The sequence below is a fragment of the Alosa alosa genome, chromosome 4 (assembly GCF_017589495.1).
Source record: "Alosa alosa isolate M-15738 ecotype Scorff River chromosome 4, AALO_Geno_1.1, whole genome shotgun sequence".
Classification (NCBI taxonomy): Eukaryota; Metazoa; Chordata; class Actinopteri; order Clupeiformes; family Clupeidae; genus Alosa; species Alosa alosa.
Window position 1 is genome coordinate 4,320,255 of NC_063192.1, and position 22,840 is coordinate 4,343,094.

The window sequence follows — 22,840 nt, forward strand, 5'->3', positions numbered from 1 at the left end:
TTGAAAGACAAGCCATTAACCATTTGTGTAAGCAGAAATATTGTTGTGCTGAGTTCTAAGAAAAGAGAGCTCAAGTTAAATGTTGTGCTGAGTTCTAAGAACAGAGAGTACAAGTTAAGTGTGCACCCAGACAGACAGGAACTGCACCCTGTCTGTGTGTGTACTGTGTGAGTGAGATAAGAGTATGTCACAATGAAGTCGCTATGTCTTGCTTCCTATTTTCTGTGTGCATCTGTACAATAAGAGACAGCTTTTGGGCTGCAGAGTCAGAGACTGATTGTGTGAGGAATTCTTCCTTACATTAGCAGGCTCTCCTCTTGGTACCAGAGTTTGTGGGCAAAGCCATACGTGTTGTGGTTGTATCTATTGTATCTATGTTGGGGTTAAATTCCCTGACAGTTACCAACAATGTTAACAACAAACTCAGCTTCACTGCTGCAAACAAAGTTGGCTGTATGCTTCGCCATATAACGAACCAGCTAGCCTTGTGATAACAAAATCTTTACCTTTAAGTTATCCACATATCAAACGATTAAATACACAGTTATGGAAGAATTGTTTTGGGGAAGCAGTTGCACTATATCCCACTTTTGCTGCCTTTTAAAGGGAACTTGGCAACTATTTCAACATAATAAACCCGTTTAGAAATCATTTGGATGGTTAAATGACCTGTTCCGGTGAAAATGGTGACTTTCCCTGCTGCCCCTAGCGCAGGGGTGGGCATTTCCCCAAGGGGCCACATGACAAACTGGGACTGTTGAGGAGGGCCGGACCCAAAATACTGAACTCAAGTCTGAACTTAATTCTGTCCAATTCTATTCTGTTCTTGTATAACATTAAGTAAATCATATGGTTTTGTTTACTACTCGTAAGAACAGATGAAAATGTGAGGGAGACAAAGGAAAAACAGCAATAGGTTATTTAATCTATGTCCAGTATTTAATCCTCATTCTCGAAAAAAAAATTTGACATTGACATTTTTTTTCAGTTTTCAAAGACTGAAAAAGTACTACAATATCTATATAATAAGGCTAGGCCATGAAAATGTGAAGGAGTCAGTACAACCATAGGCCTGTGCCACCATTTCATCAACACTCAGCAATATTTCATCATTAAATCATTACCATCATTAAATTAACTCTATGCAGAATTAGACTATGAAAATGTGGAGCAGACAATAGTAGGCTGTAATTATTAATCAACATGCACAAAGAAAACTATTTTAAAAATGTAGGCTATGTTTTTGCTTTAACTTTATGCACAAAACTGTGATTGGTCAACTCGCCCTATGTGTTGAGCCGGCTGCTTCAAGCAACCTGGGTAGTAGCATCATACTAGTTCTCTAACATAAGCTTTGCAAATAAACTGACATATTTTGGTTACAATGACGGGGTTATCCGAATGTAAACTATCTATCTGCCAGTAACGTTTTAAAATTAACACTTCGTATCGCCAACAAACAGCAGGAGTTCGTTCTGACAACCTTTGTGGTGGTGAGCGACGCAGACAAAAGAGACACAAAACTTTGAAAGGTTTACGCCAACTAAAAGGCAACTGCATTGTGTCGACGCAGAAGCATAAATTCTATTCACCAGCACATCAGTGAGGGTGTTTACATCGTATGCATCCACGCACAAATGTATGGGCGTACAAATAGCAGTCGCTTTCAAAATAAAAGCAACGATATTGATTAGCGTGCATTATCTCTATGCTAGGCTCTTGACTATTGTTCTTTCACGGACCTTACGCGGGCCGGATGTGGCCCGCGGGCCGTATGTTGCCCATGTATGCCCTAGCAGAGCCCGTCTACGGAGAGTCTCCCCACTCTCTATTAATCCCATACAAACCGAATTTGGCTGCAGTTCACCAGAGTTCACCTAGATGGCGATCGCGGGCGAGTCCAAAATACATGGGGTCCTATGGAGCTACATGGCTACATTTATTGTTTTCACCTATTTAACAACTGAAACCCTCAGATTTTATTTTATTTTTCGCAAAATGGATATGGATTATCAATCAAAAGTGAAATAATCCGGGAGTCATGTCCTTTCGTTTTCTTACAGGTTGGGTCTGTTGTTTCCTATAACACACTAGCATAGATGCTATGCTATGCTATGATCATGCTAATGAATGACGTCATTGACACGTTTGAAAGGCTTTTTAGAACAATTAAGTGACTTTAAAAAATATAATACTCAACCAAGTGTATTGTCTTTGCCTCCCCTTTCGAATACAATATTCAAATTACTTGAAAAAAAAGTATATCCCGAGAAAAGTGGATGAGGGGTACAGCTCCATAGTCCTCCATTCATTCTGGACTCGCCCGCGAGCGCCCCTAGATGCAGTACCACACCGGAAGCGTTCCGAGAGTGAAGGTTCTCCCCTTATTTGACATTCTCTGGCCCTAGCGTCCCCAGGCGGAAACCCAACCTTGCAACATTGAGACTACCGTCCCGGAAAGAGAAGTGAGAAACAAGAAACCGTGTTTAAATCGTGTTTCTTACCTTGTAACATCCACATTGTCTGCCGAACTTATGCTAACCGTTTTGCTAGCCTGTAAACAAATCCATGTGCTTTATCGTTACCTTTTTCCACAGTTTGAAATAGCATAATGCACAATTTCTCCAGCAGAGGGGGAAATCCTGCCAAGTTTCCCTTTAAGCCACTTAAATCCATAGCTGAGTATTGCGCATACGTTACAACTTGACGTGATGGTGAAGCTAAATGCCCAAGAAACGTCACGTCATAAAAGTTGTAGGCATACTAAACGCAAAAACGCAATGACGGCTTGTTCGTGGTGGTGTAGTGCTGCCTAATTGAAATGGGATAGGCAAGGGTTATCTTATATTCGGCTATTACGTGTGGCACATTTATTGGGCTTTTAGCCTCTTTTAATTTATTTGATGAGGAACTGATAAAGACTGAGCAGCAGAAAAGTCATAGTCGATACATAAATCGTTTATTATTATAATTAGGCTATTGATGGCCTACTATTACTTTACTACTATTACTGTTATTATTATTATTATTATTCGGATGAGGCAAAGGAATGTAAATCTGAGTCTGAAATGTTGGCTACAAACAGTCTATACTGCTGTAACTGCACTGCTGCTATTATTAATTGTTAACTTCCGGGAACTATTTGAGGCTTCCATTAGCTGCCATTGTTGGAAAAAAATGGAACATTAGCGTCAATTGAGTTGTCGCAACTCTACCTTTATATGGCTCTGATTTAAACTATCCACCTATTTAACTGTTTAGTCATTCCAACTGTATTAAACCTCATCTACCTCGCAAATAATTTAATCATTTAAACTATCCACCCATTTAACTGTTCAGTCATTCCAACTATATTAAACCTCATCTACCTAGCAACCAATATAGCAACCACCTCAAGTACCCTAGCAACAGCCTAGCAACCAGTTCCACAGTTACAACCTAGCAACCAATATAGCAACCAACAGGATTACCCAAGCAACCAGCATAGTAACCACTTAATTTGGCACAACAACCACCCTAGCAACACTATTGCAACTGCATTATTTGTTTTTACTCTGTATGATATTTTACATCATACATTTTTTGCATTTTCATGCACTGTATTTCCTTCAGGAAATGCTTTTCTGGCACATTCCAACAGAGAGCTTCCTCTAATATTATCCAACAATGGGCAATTGCACATTTTCTGAGGGCTATAAGTTAATACTAAAAGAAGAGTTTGATTCCAAAACGCTTTATCCTCCATTTCAACGAATTTTCATACATTTGGAAAAAGAAGTTACTGGCCTACTGGTTAGCGCTTCAGACTTGTTACCAGAGGGTTGCCGGTTCGAACCAGTAGGCACGGTTGAAGTGCCCTTGAGCAAGGCACCTAACCCCTCACTGCTCCCTGAGCGCCGCTGTTGTTGCAGGCAGCTCACTGCGCCGGGATTAGTGTGTGCTTCATCTCACTGTGTGTTCACTGTGTGCTGAGTGTGTTTCACTAATTCACGGATTGGGATAAATCCAGAGACCAAATTTCCCTCACAGGATCAAAAGAGTATATATACGTATACTTATACTTATACTATCCAAGATCCCGGATCCAAGATGGCGGCGCGTACACACGCAGCGACCTCTCTCTGTCCCAACCGTACGGTGTTTTGTTCGTTTAAAAAGTGTTTGTCCGAAAGTTTTACGTGTTCGTCTTGTCTTACTACCTCGTACTACAAGTACAGCAGGCAGTTTTTAATCGACATCTGCAAAAGCAAGTTTTGCAGCGTTCTGGACTTTGCAACAGAGACGCTAAAGGAACTCGGACTACTCCGGCCTGCAACAACACCGGACTCGCCTGCTACTCCTCCCCCGGAAAGAAAGCGTCGGAAGCGGTGTGCGAGGAAGCAGAAGAGGGGCAAGCGCGGAGGCGTCCGGGCCAGGCTAGCGGCCAGCCCAACTCGCCCAGCCATACCATCCATTCTCCTGGCAAATGTACGATCACTGGACAACAAAATGGATCACATACGACTGCTGAGATCAACGAACCGGACAGTAAGTAACTGCTGTGTGCTCGTCTTCACTGAGACTTGGTTAAATGACAACATTCCGGACTCTGCTGTACAACTGGAGCAGCTAGCATGCTATCGAGCAGACAGGGCCATTGTAAAGGGAGGTAAATCACGAGGAGGAGGAATCTGTGTTTACATCCGTGACGAATGGTGCCGGGACACTGTAGTAGTATGCAAACACTGCTCACCACTGGCAGAGTTTATGATCATAAAGTGCCGACCTTTTTTTACCTGCCAAGGGAAATTACTGCGATTCTGCTAGTCGCAGTATACATCCCGCCTACCAACAACAACAGCGATAAGAACGCGGCTCTTAGTGAACTGTACCAGGCTGTCAGTGAACAACAGACGGCAACACCCAGACGGTTTCACCATCTTCACTGGAGATTTTAACCATGCTGATCTAAAACTGTACTTCCAAAGCTACACCAGCATGTTGATTTTCCAACAAGAGGAGATAACATCCTGGACCTGGTCTACACTACACACAAAGGAGCATACAAAGCCACCCCCCTCCCCCACATTGGACTTTCAGACCATATCACTGTTATGCTAATGCCCGATACAGACAAAGGGGGTAAGCGAACAAACCGGTTCGTAAGCAGGTAAAAGTGTGGCCTGAGGGAGCCTCCGATGCTCTTCAAGACTGCTTTGACACAACAGACTGGGAAATGTTTAAGCAGGCAGCCACTTACAACAACGGACAGACATAGAGGAGTATACAGACACTGTAACCTCTTACATCACCAAGTGCATCGATGATGTGACCCACACAAAAGACATCATCACTTTCGGGCTAACTGGAAGCCATGGCTGACAGGGGATGTCCTCAGGCTGCTGAGGGCCAGAGACAAAGCCTACAGAGCTGGGGATGAAGCTGGCATGAAAACAGCGAGAGCCAACCTGTCCCGTGGCATCAAGGAAGCAAAAAAGGAATACACTCACAAGATAACCACCCACTTCAAAGACAGCAGGAACTCACAAAGCCTATGGCAGGGCATTCAGGCCCTCACGGGACTACAAGCCAGCCACAGAGCTGTGAGAGCAACATCCCTCTGCTCAACAACCTGAACCACTTCTTTGCTCGCTTTGAAGCACAAAACAGCACCTGCCCACAGAAGACCCATCCCCCTCTACATGAGCAGCCCTGTGCCTCTCTGCCGACAGCGTGAAGAGGACACTTGCTGCTATCAACACCCGTAAGGCAACAGGTCCAGACAACATCCCAGGTCGTATGCTGAAGGACTGCGCGGGGAGCTTAAGGATGTCTTCACAGACATCTTTAACACTTCCCTGAAGCAAGCCATCGTCCCATCATGTTTCAAAGCTGCCACCATCATACCTGTGCGAAGAAAACTGCTCCATCCTGCTTCAATGACTACCGCCCTGTGGCACTGACACCCATCATCATGAAGTGCTTTGAGCGGCTTGTCATGTCACATATCAAAGCCATTCTCCCCCACCCTGGACCCTTCCAGTTTGCATACCGAGCCAAGCGGTCTACAGAGGATGCAATCTGCTCTGCCCTCCACCCAGCCCTCACCCACCTGGAAAAAAAAGAGACTCATATGTGAGATTGCTGTTTATAGACTTCAGTTCTGCATTCAACACCATAATACCACAACAACTCATCTGCAAACTTGACAAACTGGGACTCAGTACCTACCTCTGCAACTGGCTACTGGACTTCCTCTGTCAGAGGCCCCAAGTAGTACGTGTTGGCAACAATACCTCAAGCAGCATCACACTGAGCACAGGGGCCCCCCAAGGCTGCGTGCTCAGTCCGCTGCTCTTCACCCTGCTGACGCATGACTGCACTGCAACCTACAGCAACAATCACATAGTGAAATTTGCTGACGACACAACTCTGGTGGGTCTCATCACCAAGGGCTAGCGAGACTCAATACAGGTTGGAGGTCGACCATCTGACCACGTGGTGCAGGGACAACAACCTCCTGCTGAACGTCAGCAAGACCAAAGAGATTGTTGTTGACTTCCGGAGAGGTCACACCCAACACCTGCCACTGACCATCGACGGTGCTGTGGTGGAGAGAGCCGCAGCAGCACCAAATTCCTGGGGGTGCACATCAGTGAAGACCTCTCCTGGACCACCAACACTGCATCACTGGCGAAAGAGAGCTCAGCGCCTGTACTTCCTCGCGAAAACTCAGGCGAGCAAGTGCTCCACCAGCCATCATGACCACATTCTACCGAGGCACCATTGAGAGCATCCTATCCAGCTGTATGGCTGTGTGGGGAAAGCTGCACTGAATACAACAGGAAAGCCCTGCAGCTTATAGTGAACACAGCTGGAAGGATCATTGGTGCTTCACTCCCCCCTGAAGGACATTTACACCACCCACCTCACCCGCAAGGCTGACCAAATTGTGAGTGATGCAAGTCACCCCGCTCACAATCTGTTTGATCTACTGCCCTCTGGGAAGAGGTACAGAAGCCTGCGCTCCCCACTACCAGACTCACCAACAGCTTCATACACCAAGCTGTAAGGATGCTGAACTCTCTCCCCTCTCTCCCCCTCCACCCTCAGCTACATAACACCCTGGACATTGGACCCACAATGGCCGCCTGCACTACTCCACCTGCACACTTGAACACTTGCACACTTGTACACTTTACAACTTGGTGTTGTTGTCCTGAAAACACAACACTTCTGCTGCTCTTACAATAACTTGCACCACTATGCCACTTTCTTTATTACTTAGGTCAAACAGTATTTTATAGTATTTTTTACAGTATTTGCACTAGTATTTTATTGACTGTCTATGCACAATTTCAAAAAAAAAATTTTGCTGCTCTTATTTTTTCAATTATTATATGTGCCCTCTTATTCACTTATTTACTTACTTTTTTTGTTTACTTGAATGTTATGTTGTCTGTGGACAAAAAATTGGTCAAATATGTCTTGTCTTCACCGTGGGATAGTGAGAAACGTAATTTCGATCTCTTTGTATGTCTGGAACATGTGAAGGAATTGACAATAAAGCTGACTTTGACTTTGACTTTGACTTTGATACTAAATCATTTTGTTACATTTTGTTTTACAGGTAATTTCAGTGCAACGGCAATTGGGTTATTGTTATTTGATTAATCTTTACTCAAATCAAAATTAGAGATGCACCGATTGCAATTTTCTGGGCCGATACCGATTTCCGATTTTTCATAGAGTTTGACCTGCCGATACCGATTTTAGCCGATTCCGATTTCATTTCTTCTAACCATTTTACAGCACACACACAAATAGTTATTTTCTATCTTTTTTTTTATAGAACATGTTAATATAGACGTGTAATCAACTTATCAATGATGAAATGGCTGTTAAAAAAAAATGGAACCGGTGAGCAGACAGATTCTTTTTCAAGTCTAACTTCAGATGCAGTAGGCTATCAAATTATGGATTAAGTTAAGTTATGGAACACCCATTGTATGCTTCTCACATCCAATATCCAACTAAAGATTTAAGAACAATTTTCATGATACATTTGAACATACTACCATGTAACATATTTTCATATGCATTGATGAATTTATGGAAGGGCGAGGGAAAAGTGGTAGCAGCCTAGGCTATCACGCAAACACAGGGGAGAAGTGCTAATAGCGATTAGGTGCTCCACCTAAAAACAGTGCACGTCTGTTTTGCGGTGAAAAAATTAAATCCAAATTCCGGTTAAATTCATCAATTAGGCTATAGAAACTTTCAGAGACGACTGATTCAGTATTCAGAGCATCAGTTTTCTTCATTGTAGGCTACTATGTCAAAAGCAACTTTAACGTTTGTTTGCCTTTCTAATAGGCTATCGTTTGTTCACTTTCACGACATCCACTTCTCAATCTGCTAGACTAGGGTATTTTAAAGGCATAGCCACCGGTCTACGTGCAGTAAATAGTTAAGAGCATTTTTTTTTTTCAGTGGAGTAGAACTACTAGGGCTACTGTATGTCACTGCTTGTTGACCTCTTTGATTATTTTTAATATCGCAGTCGTTTATCTCCGTTCAGCAGGCTTGTGGTTCAGCTGTGGGCACACAATTAGCGGCAGTGACGGGCGGCGATGAGCGATGTTTAGCTACGTAGCCTAATGAAGTGACAGCTTAGTAAATTCCACGCAGTAGGCCAATGGTAAAGCACAGCGTTTGCTGCATAGAAAAACTCACTAGCCTATTAGCGCTTTCTTTGTAGCCCTACATCCAGCCCTGAGTGTTGGCCTGGTTGCTAGCTTCTTCAAACTTTGCAAACTCAGCTGGGTGTTGTCACAATTGCGGCGCACGAGTGTATTTGACCGGCATAAAATCGGCATGTCTCAGACTGACCGGCCGGTCGCCGGTCATGGCCGATCACGTGAAAATCGCAATCAAAATGGCAAAACTGCAAATGGATTGCTATTACCTGAAATATACAATTAAACAGGGTTGGGTAGTAACTGATTACAAGTAATCTGGATTACATAATCAGATTACAAAAAACAAGTAACTATAATCAGACCAGATAAGAAAAATGTGTAATCAGATTATAGTTACATTGTCGAAGATTACTTGATTACATTTTATTTATGTGTTTCAATACATACAGAGATGGGCATAGATACATCAGGACGTAGCCTATTTTGAAATAAAATACCAAATACCCTCTTTTGTAAATGTGTGTGTGTGTGTGTGTGTGTGTGTGTGTGTGTGTGTGTGTGTGTGTGTGTGTGTGTGTGTGTGTGTGTGTGTGTGTGTGTGTGTGTGTGTGTGTGTGTGTGTGTGTGTGTGTGTGTGTGTGTGTGTGTGTGTGTGTGTGTGTGTGTGTGTGTGTGTGTGTGTGTGTGTGTGTGTGTGTGTGTGTGTGTGTGTGTGTGTGTGTGTGTGTGTGTGTGTGTGTGTGTGTGTGTGTGTGTGTGTGTGTGTGTGTGTGTGTGTGTGTGTGTGTGTGTGTGTGTGTGTGTGTGTGTGTGTGTGTGTGTGTGTGTGTGTGTGTGTGTGTGTGTGTGTGTGTGTGTGTGTGTGTGTGTGTGTGTGTGTGTGTGTGTGTGTGTGTGTGTGTGTGTGTGTGTGTGTGTGTGTGTGTGTGTGTGTGTGTGTGTGTGTGTGTGTGTGTGTGTGTGTGTGTGTGTGTGTGTGTGTGTGTGTGTGTGTGTGTGTGTGTGTGTGTGTGTGTGTGTGTGTGTGTGTGTGTGTGTGTGTGTGTGTGTGTGTGTGTGTGTGTGTGTGTGTGTGTGTGTGTGTGTGTGTGTGTGTGTGTGTGTGTGTGTGTGTGTGTGTGTGTGTGTGTGTGTGTGTGTGTGTGTGTGTGTGTGTGTGTGTGTGTGTGTGTGTGTGTGTGTGTGTGTGTGTGTGTGTGTGTGTGTGTGTGTGTGTGTGTGTGTGTGTGTGTGTGTGTGTGTGTGTGTGTGTGTGTGTGTGTGTGTGTGTGTGTGTGTGTGTGTGTGTGTGTGTGTGTGTGTGTGTGTGTGTGTGTGTGTGTGTGTGTGTGTGTGTGTGTGTGTGTGTGTGTGTGTGTGTGTGTGTGTGTGTGTGTGTGTGTGTGTGTGTGTGTGTGTGTGTGTGTGTGTGTGTGTGTGTGTGTGTGTGTGTGTGTGTGTGTGTGTGTGTGTGTGTGTGTGTGTGTGTGTGTGTGTGTGTGTGTGTGTGTGTGTGTGTGTGTGTGTGTGTGTGTGTGTGTCAACACCTTAAGAGTTGTGCTAGTAAGAGAGCCAGCAGACTGGGCTTTTAGCTCGATTGTTAGCATGCTTGATTCCCGAATCCAAGGTGCTGCTGTTTGTGGGTTTGAGTCCGGGCGAGTGCAGGGCTGAGCCGTGAAAATCAGCACAAGGCATTGGTGTCATGACCCAGATCAGGAGTGAAGTTTAGACATGAACATGCAATTTGTGGTGAAAAGGGAGAGTGGGGGCTACATGCACTCTAAAAAATGCTGGGTTATTTCTGCACCCAATTACTGGGTTGTGGCAGTTTGACCATTTATTGGGCTATGTTAGCCCATGCTGGGTCATTTTCCATAACCCAGCCACAGGGTTGGTGGTTTGGAACTCAATCTCCAATCCCAGTAGTTTTTAGAGTGTGTGTACCATAAAGTAGCAGAAATAGCATTACCACAACACAAATCTTTGGGCCATTCGCTCAACCTAGCACAACCTGGCAGCAAGTGCCGCTTGCTATCTTTTTTATTCAATGTATTTGTAACCTCTGTCTTTTTTTATTCAATGTATTTCATTTTTGAGTTTTTTTTATTTTTTAAGTAATCCAAAAGAATTCAAATTACGTTATGTTATTTTTGTAATCCAATGGATTACGATACTGATTACAAAAATTGGTGTGTAGTCTGTACTCTGTAATGGATTACATTTCAAAGTAACCTAACCCAACACTGCAATTAAACTAGATGTACCGCAGAGCGGTACAAAATATGACCGCCACCTAGTCCAGCACATTTTTTCCAGAAAAATATGTCACGCTTGTCAAATTGTGTTAATTTCCTACTTTGTTCCTTTTTTGTGTGTTTGTAATTGAGTGTCTGCAGAGTGTGTGGTTGTTTTTGTGTATATGTTTTTTGTGTGTTTTTTTGTGTATTTTTTTGTGTGTGAGTGTGTGTTTGTGTATGTGGGTGTGTTTGTATGTGTGGGTGCGTGTGTGTGTGTGTGTGTGTGTGTGTTTGTTTGTGTGCGTGTTTGTGCGTGTCGTGTGTGTGCATGTATGCGTGTGTGCATGTGTAGTGTGTTTTTGTGTGTGTATGTGTGTGTGTGTGCGCATGTGTGTGTGTATTTATGTATGTGTACATAAATAAAGCAAATCAGGGAACCACCTACTCTTTGTGATAAGTGCAATGGGATTTTTAACAACCATGGTGAGTCAGGACCTCAATTTAACATTCATGCAAAGGAAAACATCTCCTGCAATTTTTAGTGTCCCTGTCACCGCAATGGGACATTGGGATTTTATACAACCCCACCCCCATCTTGCCTGTTCATAATTCTGAGAAATTCTTGAATTGTGTGCATGTGTACGTGTTTATGTTTGTGTGTGTGTGCGTGTGCGTGCACGTGCTTGTGGGTGTGCCTGTGTGTGTGCATGTGCATGCATACGTACATATGTCTACTGTGTGTGTGTGTGTGTCATACGTATGATTACTGTGTATGTGTGTGTGTGTGAGTGTGAATATCTGTTTATGCACATGTGTGCATATGGAATGGGTTAACATGACCCCTGGAGGCAAACTGACGCCAAAAATTGGTCATCCTAGGCCCTACGGTTCTCAAGATATTCACAGAAAACTCTGTTGGTGTACGGTCACTAAATGTACACATAAATTAATTTATTGTATGGCCCCCCATGAATGAAAGTCCACGAAACTTGGCATGCATTCGGATGGTGTCATAATGATCCTACGCTTTCAATTTCGTGTAGTTTTGACCATGTCAGCCAGAGATATTGTGATTACAACACCTAATTTTTTGCTTTTTAATTTTTAGCTAGGTGGCGCTATACATGAAATAAGTGGTAATGGGATGGGTTGGCCCCTTAAGACCAACATACAAAAAAGAGGTGGTCCTCCTAGGCCCTAGAACGGAATTCCACGAAACTTGGCGTGCCTTCAGAGGGTGTCATAATGATCATACACTTCCAATTTCATGCGGTTTTGACCATGTTAGGTCACAGATACCTGCGATTACAACACCTCATTTTTACTTTATTGTTTTTAACTAGGTGGCGCTATACATGAAATGAGTGGTTATGGAATGGTTGACATGGTCCCTTAAGATCAACATACAAAAAAAAGATTGTCTTCCTAAACCCTATGGTTCTCGAGATATTCACAGAAAACTGTTTCTGCCCTACCCTCCTTTCGGGGTGTCCAGTCCAGTGGGGGGGCTACAGATCAAAACGGAGGTTCCATGCTATCCATGTGGGGCTACATGCCCACCAAGTTTCGTGTACCCTGGTCTTTCAGTGTCCCGGGAATCTTTGACGGAAAATTGGCCATGCGAAAAAGAAAGAAAAAAAAATCTGACTAAACCTATATGACCGCCGTGCAGCGAAGCGGCGGTCATAATAACATGATTTATTAATGTTTTTAAAAATGGAGATATACTGTAGCATTTTGGAATCAAACTCTTCAAATATAAAACCTGCTGATACAGATACTGTATAGAAATATGTGTTCAGCTTTCAGGGGTGGACAGTAACTAAGTACATTTACTTGATTACTGTACTTAAGTATGATTTTTGAGTATCTGTACTTTACTTGAGTATTAATATTTTTGGAAACTTGGAGTGTCAATGGAGCGTTCTACTTGCCTTGTGAGGAGCCGTGTAATAATAAACAATAAATAATCTACTCATAATTCAGTTATCTGGTTTTGTGTTCGGCAGTGACATTTTTTAGATTTGTGAACAGAGAATGAATAATAATTTAAATTATATTATTGCATCCATTTGAACAGTTGCAAAGTTATGAAAATAGGTAAAATGTTTTTTGTTGGATGTAAAGGCCATTACATTAAAAAAGGCCATTACATTAAAAAGGACAAATGCTTGTATTTTTGTATACTTAAGTATTTTCAAAAGCATGTACTTCTATACTTCAACTTTAAGTAAAAATGTGATTTAGCAACTTCCACTTGCATTGGAGTAATATTTGGTAAGGTGTGACTATACTTTCACTTAAGTAAAGGAATTGTGTACTTCGTCCACCTCTGGCAGCTTTAGGTCTTATAGCTGCACCTTTCTGCAGCTCGCCATGCCGCCTGCCTAGGTGTGCTGATGAGTTTCCTCTTCCTCTTATATGAGAGCTCTTCTGTGGGGAGAGCAGTGGTCTGTATGCTTACCCCCTCTGGTGGCCATGCAGCGTAGTACTGCTTTTGTCTGTGGGTTTGAACCATTATTGGAGGCTCTGTGCTCTCTCTTTCTTTCTGTGTGTGTGTGTGTGTGTGTGTGTGTGTGTGTGTGTGTGTGTGTGTGTGTGTGTGCGCACGCGCGCCAGATTCAGGGTCCATATAGAAAACACATACAACACAGACATGACACTACAAAAAGCATTGTAGTTTTTATAAAAGATACATAGAACAGTGTTTCAAAGACTATCTTTACAATGTGATACCAGACTCATCAGGAGTGCCCCTTTGACCCAATTTCTTAAATGATTTATTATGATTACCTGTGTGATGAACCTGTTGATTCATTTGACTGTTGTGTTCCAGTGTCTGTTGTTAATCTGTGTTTATTGAACTGCTGGGTGTGTGTGTGTGTGCAGGGGGATGGCACTGGAATATGCAGCATCTACAGAGGTCCTTTTGCAGATGAAAACTTCAAGATGAAGCACTCAGCCCCAGGTCTTCTGGCTATGGTAAGATGGCCAGGCAGGTGTGATATTCTGTGTATGTGTAGGCCTGTCTTCATAGCTATTTTTATACTTCAAACCGATGACTCAAATGTAAATTTAGAGGTCTGCAGAAGTTATTGTGGTCATTTTCATATCATGCGAGAAGTCGATAACATAATTATCGTGACAGGCTTGTGTTTGCATGTGCATGGATGCCTGTGTCTACGGTTAAACGAGTTAGACACACAGGCCAGGGTTTTTCTATGTGTTTTTGTTTTTATTTCTCTGTATGCGTGTGTGACTTGTCTTTCTCTCTCTCTATCTCTCTCTCTATGTATGTCTCCAGGCTAACAGTGGGCCCGGCACTAATGGCTGTCAGTTCTTCATCACCTGCACCAAGTGTGACTGGCTGGATGGGAAGCATGTTGTGTTCGGTGAGTCTCACCTGGCAGTGACATCACCACATCATTACAGTATTGCATGTAATGTATCATAGTCCATGGGCCAGATGAGATGTCGGTACCACTCAAGGTGGCAAAGGTTGCTTATACTTTTTGAAAATATACATATCTGTAGTTTGCATTTTTGTATGATAACCCTTCTGGAGTCAAAGCTAAATTAGTGTTATCAGCTGTTAAAGATACTCTCCCCCATTGAAAAAACACATTTTTGACACAGGTGCCTATCTTGCTATTGGCCTTTATTAAAGACATATTTGCATGTTTGATTTTATTATGTTTGGTATCATTTTAAAGAGGACAATCTCAGCTTTCATTCAAGTCCTTTGTGAACACTTTGGACAAATACAGGGGACCCTGGAGCTCTTCAAACTTTTAATCACATAAATTTTCCTGCCATTTCCTCCAAATTATCTTTTTTCTTTTAATCCTATGGCATCGGGGAGCATCAGAGATACAACATACAGACACTGCAATACTGGCATGACTCTAAGGATTCAGAAAATGTATAATTTACCCATATTATCTCATTCTGAGGTGGTGATTTTCAACTTTATATCAGGCATGCCGTTTTTTCGAAGAAAGGTAGTTTTGCCAACCTCTGAGGTTTCCTTTGCTATTGGACTCTGACTTTAATTTATACTCAACCATCTTCTGGGCTTTGTAATTTTGTAGTTTATTTTGCTATTGCTGGTCCTGTCAGTACTGTCTGACCAATTGTATTTGATCTGAGCTTCTGACAGTGACAAATGTATGCTTGTTTGTGCGACGCCAAAACAAGTGCTTGAACATAATTTCTTGTCCATGAAGGAGTTGAGACCAGACCAGGGTCAAACCGGAAACCAAATCTGATTGCGCCAAGGGGCTATCTGAATCACTTTATGCCTGTCTCTCCTCACTCTCTCCAACATCGCTGGGATCAATGCCTTCGGGGGGAAAGCATACAGCAAGGCCTTCAGCTATTCGTGTGCCAGAGCACAGTATATCGTGTCGCGCGAGGCAACGAGATCGACATGAGCTTTCCCGAAGCGCTGCCACACCCCCTGTGGGTGAAGATGCCACTCCCAATGTGATAGTAGCCTGGTCCTACCCAACTTTCGTACATAATTCATAATGTACAGAGAGTCTGGCCACTAGTTAAAAACTATTGGATCTGCCCAGAGCCACTCTGATCTGCCATAATCAATCGCTAACATTTGGTCGTAACGTATGTCATGCTCAAACTAGCGCACAACTTCAACGTCATCGTTCTCAGCTACTCCCTCTGTTTGCTGATTGGACCTGCACATTTTTGGCCAGAGAAAACCTGTGAATATACCGCAGACCCAGACGACTTACTGAAGGGAAATGAAAATTGAGCGGAAGTACGTAGGAGGGCAGAGCCAGGCTAGTGATTGGGAGCCCCTCGTGAGCATATCTGCCGTCCTGTTCTGTTCTCCCAGAACATGAACTGTGCAGACTGAGAGGTGACACCTCTCCCATAACAGCAACCTTTTTGCCAGACCGCATAGCTGCGGGAAGCAAATGCCGCCTTGCCGATTGATAAAGGCTACCGACGCTGTATTGTCTGACCTCACCAATACATCACGCCCTGCGATTAGCCGGCGAAAATGCTTGAGCACTAGATGCACTGTTAAAAGTTCCAGCGCATTTATGTGGGCCGCTGCAGCTGCTCGCTCCATGTCCCTCGGACCGCTCGCCCCTCGCACACCGCTCCCCAACCTAGGAGGGAGGCATCCGCCCTGCTGTGGGAAACTATTCCTCTGGGGCTGACCGGCCGATCTTGGCTGCTGCTGCTGCCTGCACCTCTGTCTCTGCCGATGTACCGCCATCGGAGCTAGTGGGGGGGCGGGATGGGAGATCGCCTCCTGCCGGGGCAGCAATGTCTTGTGCACCACGGCGCTATTCTGCGGCACCTCGAAATGCTCCCTCATACTCTCCATCGTCGGCCCGAACAATCCGGAGCGGGAGATAGGCGCATCCAGCAATGGAGTCTACTCCCTTTTGGGTAGCTGGGACAGCGTGAGCCACAGATGGTGGACCAGCCCCACCAAATGGCCCATTGCTCTGCCCTGTGCCAGGGCTGCGCACTTCGAGGCCCGCAAGGCCAGGTTCAGTGCTCTCCTCCATTCAGGGAGTGGAGTCGTGGGCTTCGTTTTCCTCCGCAGCCAGCCTCATGCTCTCCACGGCGTAGACCTGGAGGATTGCTGTGGTGTTGAGGGCACGGCATGCCTGCCCCACACAGGCATAAGCCTTAGACGCCTGACCCTGCATGGCTTTAGACGCCTGGCCCTGCATGGCTTAGATGGCAAAGTGGCCGGGCTACGGGCTGATGCTCCCTGGGGGACGAGTTAGGCAGACAGCGCCTCCTCCACCTTGGGCAAGTGGATCAGCCCCTGCTCCTCTGCCCCATGCAGGGCAGAGAAGGGCCCGAAGCCCTGGACGGGTGATCACGCTGAATAGGGTTTCCACCAAGAGCGCATCGTCCGAGCTACTATGCGAGCTACTCTCAGAGGCCACGGATACCTGGTCATCATCATGAGACCCCAGAGAGCTTCCTGGAGAGTGGGGGACTCTGCAGCCAGCCTGACCGGCAAATTCGCCTCCCCCTGCTCAACCAGCAGCCACTCGCGCGAGTGGCTCCCCTTGAGTGGCGGACTGGGAGGGGGGCCGTTGGCCTCCATCTCCTCAGGCAAGGTAGCCCGGAAGAGGACAGCCTTCGGCCCCAGTGCGAGCAGAATTGTGGGACTGCCAACTCTGTCCGGGCATGAGATATACCCAGACAGTTTATGCAAATGGACATACACGACATACACGCACATTACAGAATCACGACATACAAGCACATTACAGAATCTCTGTGTGGTTGTCGAGTGAGGAGTGGGGGCTTGCAGAGTTCGCAAGAGGCGTGTTATGACGCAGAATATATGCGGCCGCTGTCACAGCTGTTGTTTTTGTTTACAAAATCTATGCATTATGTAGGCTAAAGAAGAAAAATCTATTGTGCGTAGGCTAATACTTGAAGTAGTCACGTAAGTGCGCATAGGCCTACTTGAAGCTGACCTACAGTATTTGTATCTGTGCTTCAAATAAACACATTTATCTGTTTTCAACGTTATGTAGCAGAATTACTTGGCTATGGAACCCAAATCTGGTTTGCGTTGGAGAGAGCATGCATAAACTTGTAGGCTTTATGGTACCAGCCAATTCAGTAACTCAAGACTTCAAGGCCATCATATACAACGGTTTAAAACAGCAAACAAAATACTAACATAACGGTGAAGTGGTTCGTTTTTTCCTGGTTTATTTTTCCAAAAGCATCTCTCCTGTCCCAATGGCAGGTGCACCTGCTAACTACAATGCCTGCATTTCGTTGAGTGGCAGCCTAAATGATAATCTGCCATTCACATGCCTTTTGTATGCTCCTGCAAACTAGTCAAATACTGTATGTGTCTATTGCATTTACGTAAGTCATTTTCTCTAGCTAGGTATTATTCATTCTCAAAAAATATTGGGCTCAGCAGTGAGGTCATGAGAAGGCTATCAATGAACAGAAAACCGACCGTGTTGGCTAACAATTTATTAAATACTCTTATATTATACTGTAATACCGTTATTGTCATCAATGACGTCGTTGTACTGCCTTTTCAGCGCTTTCTGCTTATGATGATTTGGTCTTTTGGATTCCTTTGGGCTTGCGATGCGGTTGTAGGCCTACATCAACGTGTCTCTTGCCATTTCCTTCATGTATTCTATCACAATGCTGTCTGCCCTCATGTAGCTCCGTGATGTCTTCGTCTTTCCAGGTCGGAGATTTTCTGGACAGCATTATGCCACTCCATCATGGTCCTGACCCTGGCATTTAAGTGCTCCCGCCACATGGACGCACGAAAGAAACGCCATTGACACGCCGTCACGTGGTGTGAATCTTAACCGCATGTTCTCCGCTTCGTTCAGACATAGCTCATTTACATAATGTGCGGAGGAAATACTAGGAGGGGAGCAGTAGAACAGCCGGCTAAGTTCGGACTTCCATATGGTCGTTTATGTTGTTCAGATATACGGCACTGTTTGGCATTGGCCGTGCTGGCTAATATAAAGCCGAGCCGTTTCGTGCCAATGGAACCTATTAGAGGACTTCAGTGGTCATCACACGATCGAGGAGTGTATTCCCATTGATTAATGCTGAGTAGTTCGACTGATAGAGAACCATTCATTTTCATGTGAAGCAACCAGGGTCAGTGTTTGTGGCCCTGCCCTGAGGCTTTTTAAGTTTCAGGTTTGACCCTGGTCTGGTCTCAACCCTTAATAGACAAAAAGTTATGTTCATGCACCAGTTTTGGCCTCACACAAACAAGCATACATTTGTCACTGTCTGAAGCTCAGATCAAATAGAAGTGGTCAGACAGTGCTGACAGGACCAGCAATAGCAAAATACACTACAAAATCACAAAGCCCAGAAGATGGTTGAGTATAAATTAAAGACAGAGTCTCAGAGGTTGGCAAAACTACCTTTCTTCGGAAAAAAAGCCATGCCTGATATAAAGCTGAAAATCACCACCTCAGAATGAGATAATATGGGTAAATTATACATTTTCTGAATCCTTAGAGTCATGCCAGTATTGCAGTGTTTGTATTTTGTATCTCTGATGCTCCCCGATGCCATAGGATTAAAAGAAAAAAGATGATTTGGTAGAAATGGCAGGAAAATTTGTGTGATTAAAAGTTTGAAGAGCTCCAGGGTCGGCTGTATTTGTCCAAAGTGTTCACAAAAGGTGAAAAAAGCTGAGCTCTTTAAAATGATACCAAACATAATAAAATCAAATATGCAAATATGTCTTTAACAAAGGCCAATAACAAGATAGGCACACTAATTTAGCTGTGACTCCAGGGTTATCATACAAAAATGCAAACTACAGACATGTATCTTTTCAAAAAGTATAAGCAACCTTTGCCACCTTGAGTGGTACCGACATCTCATCTGGCCCATGGACTATCATATATATATATATATGGCCAATCAGAATCAAGTACACCCTAAGAGATTGTAAATGTAGTGTAGCTCCTAAAAGTGTTGGTATGTGGTGACTGTATCTGTTCAAACAGTTACTTCATTGACCGTGGAGCATGAGTGGTGTCTCCCATTTAGCTATAGGCCAACTGGTGTAACCCATTCCAGTGAATTATGCTAAGCTAGGCTAACAATGTCAGACTGGGTTACTGCAGGCACAGAGAGGAGAAGGGTATTGGTGCTTTCATGAGCACCTGGGAAGTTGGAGAATTCTATAGTTTCGGGGCAGGAGAATGTTTTGATGTCACTCAACATAGTGGACCCAGGAACCCACTCTATGTATCCTCATCTCTATCTCTGGGGCAGACGGCAAAAGAGTTAGGGTGTTCCTTTAAGGCTATGATGATGCTGAGGTGATGTTTTGCTCTGTTTGTTCTGTCTAGGGAAAGTGGTGGATGGGCTACTCGTCATGAGAAAAATTGAGGTTAGTTGACGCGCTTCATATCCTGTTTATTTTCTGCTTGCTGTTTTCATGTTTCAGTTTTTAGTTAGTGAGGTGTGACTGTGAATTGATGTGATGGGTTGTCATGGTTTCCATAGTTGTGAAGCGCTATGCACATTGGTGCCCACATGCGTGTGGCAGTGTTGTAGTACTCGAGTCCCGGACTCGAGTCTGAGTCATGAGCTAAATTTAGAGACTCATGACTTGACTTGGATTTGAGCACTGAATGACTCGAACTTGTACATTCAGACTCGGAAATTGAGACGAGGACTCGACTTTTTTTTTGTAATGTCATTAGGCTATAATATGTCATTAGAATATTATTTGGTATATGATTTTAATATCTAAATTATTCTCAGTTTTAATATTAGTGCAATGGAATGTTACTGCTTCATGTCATAGGCCTACATCACACATCATGCCATTTTTCTACAGTAACGGACGTTAACTTTAACGGCGCCACATTCCTGGAGACATGAATGCCTCGAAGGTTGTTTGTTTTGCATTTAATAGTGACTAGACTCGGACTTGACTCGGATGAGTAGTGGACTCGACTCGGACTTGACTTTTTTTTAATGACTTGGACTTGACTCGCACTTGAACACTGGAGACTCAAACCTGGACTCGGACTCGGGGCATAGTCACTTGACTACAATACTGGCGTGTGGTAGACTCCACTTTCGGCATTCCATTCCATTACATTCCAATACAGCTCCGCACACCAGCTTCACTTTGCCACTGGCCACCGTGTAGATTACGATTCAGTTCTATTTTGTTGGCACCCTTCAATAAAATCCAACGTTTGACCAATGCTTGCCAGTTAAAAATGTCGGCGCTGATGTGCAGAGCGCTTTCTACAGCTTCATTTTGATGCTTGAAATGCCTGTGTGGCTTCTAGAATGCTCTGTCATGCTGAGTAACTGCCCCTCTCTCCCTCCAGAATGTCCCCACAGGCCCCAACAACAAGCCCAAGCTGCCCATAGTGATTAGCCAGTGTGGGGAAATGTAGCCCGCTTGGAGCTCTTCTGCTTTCTGGACCGACTCCGTTTTCTACTCCGACTCCCTATCCCTGTGCGGAAATATTTTTACTTATGATGACTGGTGTAAAAATGTGTGTGTGTGTATGTATGTGCATGCAACAAATGGTATATGGCATGTTAGACCCCCCTCCCCACCCACCCCACCTCTCGACAGCACCTGGCCCCTGTACGCAGAGGCTCTTCACTGGGACACCTGAAGGACAGGAGCTTTACTGTTGGACTGGCCGCAAACACGTGGAAAATAATCTGATTTAATGATCTGAACAATTTCAAATATACAGTGCTGCCAAACACCTGAATAATGTGTGCATTGTGTGTTTTTTTTTCCCATTATAAAATCATTTCATCTACAAAAACATTTTGATGGCACATAAACTGTTAATAGGGCGAACGGCACTTCTGCCGCACTCTGAGCAGGTCTTATCGCTTGTAAAACAGCCATAGGAAGTTTGGTGTTTGGGTATTCCCTCTATATTGTATCGGAGTTGTGTTCATACTTTGTTGAAAAAGAGGCATATTTAGTTTGTTTATTTTTGCACTTCTCAACTGTAGGGGGAACTGATTATGTTACCAAATAAATCAACCTGTTTGTTTTTTGTACGTCACCCTCAAAGTGATTCATCTGTGCCTGAGCCCAGAGTCTCTGGCTGGGGTCGCTCATGGCTGCTGTGTGCTGCTCAGATGGAAACCTCCTGCTGTCCTCTCTGCACTGGGATCTGTCACCGTGATGAGCATAAATGTGTATATCACGCTACCATGGTCTGCTAAAATGCTGATTAACTTGTTATATCAGGTTGCACTAAGGCTACAGCCTACATTTTGTGTGTGCGTGCGTGTGTGTGTGTGCGTGCGTGCGTGCGTGGTAACTGGTGGATTACAGGCCTTCCCCGTGTCCTCGAAAGCACCACCAGTAGACGCGCGCACACCCTGTGGAAGGCTAACTCCCCGATGCCAACTGCCCAGTTGAAACTTCCTTTGTGTGGGCCACTTGGCCTGCCCCGCATCCCAACCTCACCCAGCCCTGGCTTCACTACAAAGAGGGCCTTTCAGATGCGGCTCTGGGCCTGGGTCGCAGGATCCTGGGCGTCAGCGCTGAAGCGTGGCTTTGTGTGCGACAACAGGGCTTGCCATTAACAACAAGGCCTTCACACATCCAGCAGCACTCGTAAACAGTGCCAGACACATTTCCATGACAAAGGAGACGGGCAGTGTGGGACGGGCTCCCACTCCACCATGCTTTGTCCCCGCGCAGCCACTGGGTGGACCCATACTGAAGCCAGACTCATTCCCACACAGCCGCCCCTCCCAAACTCCCCCAACCAGGCCTGGGGATAGAGCACTAACTGCAGACGTGAAAAACTTCACTGTTAGTGCAAGTGTCAACAGTGATTGACATATGGTTATTATGTACTCAAATTAAGTGCATGGGGTAAATGTTTGATATAGTGCATTTAAAATAATAATAATAAAAAACATCCAAATGAAACAATATAATTATCCTGAAACAAGCCCAAACTGAGTGACTAGCATGTTAACATGGTAGGCAGCTGGTCCAACCGTGTTAGGTCTGTAACAAGGTGATTCCCTGCCGAGGAATTACCAGAGGTTGCCTTCATATTTACATTCCTAATAGTTGCAGCGGGATAAGGCTAAGGCGCTTTGATAAAACTGACATGTAAACCCTCCAATGAATTATTTGAAAACTACTTACATTACTATTATTCAACTGAATTATTGAAAGTACATGAGATTATTCATATACTATTTGCACATGATAATTTGAGCCAAATATGCATAGATTTACAATCGCACACGGACGACCCTTGGCAAGCTTAATGAAGTTCATAAGATTTTATACTGAGTTCACTTCTCAATCTGGGTTGCTTTCGTGGGCTGTTCTCAATGTTACCTTAAAGGGCCAATCACAATGGGAGGAGACCGTGTTGGCCTTTGAGTGACGCATCTTAGAACCAA

The 22,840-nt window shown here is 44.2% G+C and overlaps 1 protein-coding gene across 2 annotated transcripts in view; it reads left to right on the forward strand.

Annotated features, from left to right (window-relative positions):
- Nucleotides 1–21,165, forward strand: part of ppih (peptidylprolyl isomerase H (cyclophilin H)) — a 98,187-nt gene extending 77,022 nt beyond the window's left edge. For both annotated transcript variants that reach the window (XM_048241820.1, XM_048241821.1), the window contains exons 6-9: nucleotides 13,787–13,879; nucleotides 14,202–14,289; nucleotides 19,768–19,808; nucleotides 20,767–21,165. In XM_048241820.1, the coding sequence (XP_048097777.1) occupies nucleotides 13,787–13,879; nucleotides 14,202–14,289; nucleotides 19,768–19,808; nucleotides 20,767–20,835 (291 nt within the window). In that variant the 3' untranslated portion in view covers nucleotides 20,836–21,165. The remainder of the gene's footprint in view (nucleotides 1–13,786; nucleotides 13,880–14,201; nucleotides 14,290–19,767; nucleotides 19,809–20,766) is intronic.
- The last annotated feature ends 1,675 nt before the right edge of the window (nucleotides 21,166–22,840 follow it).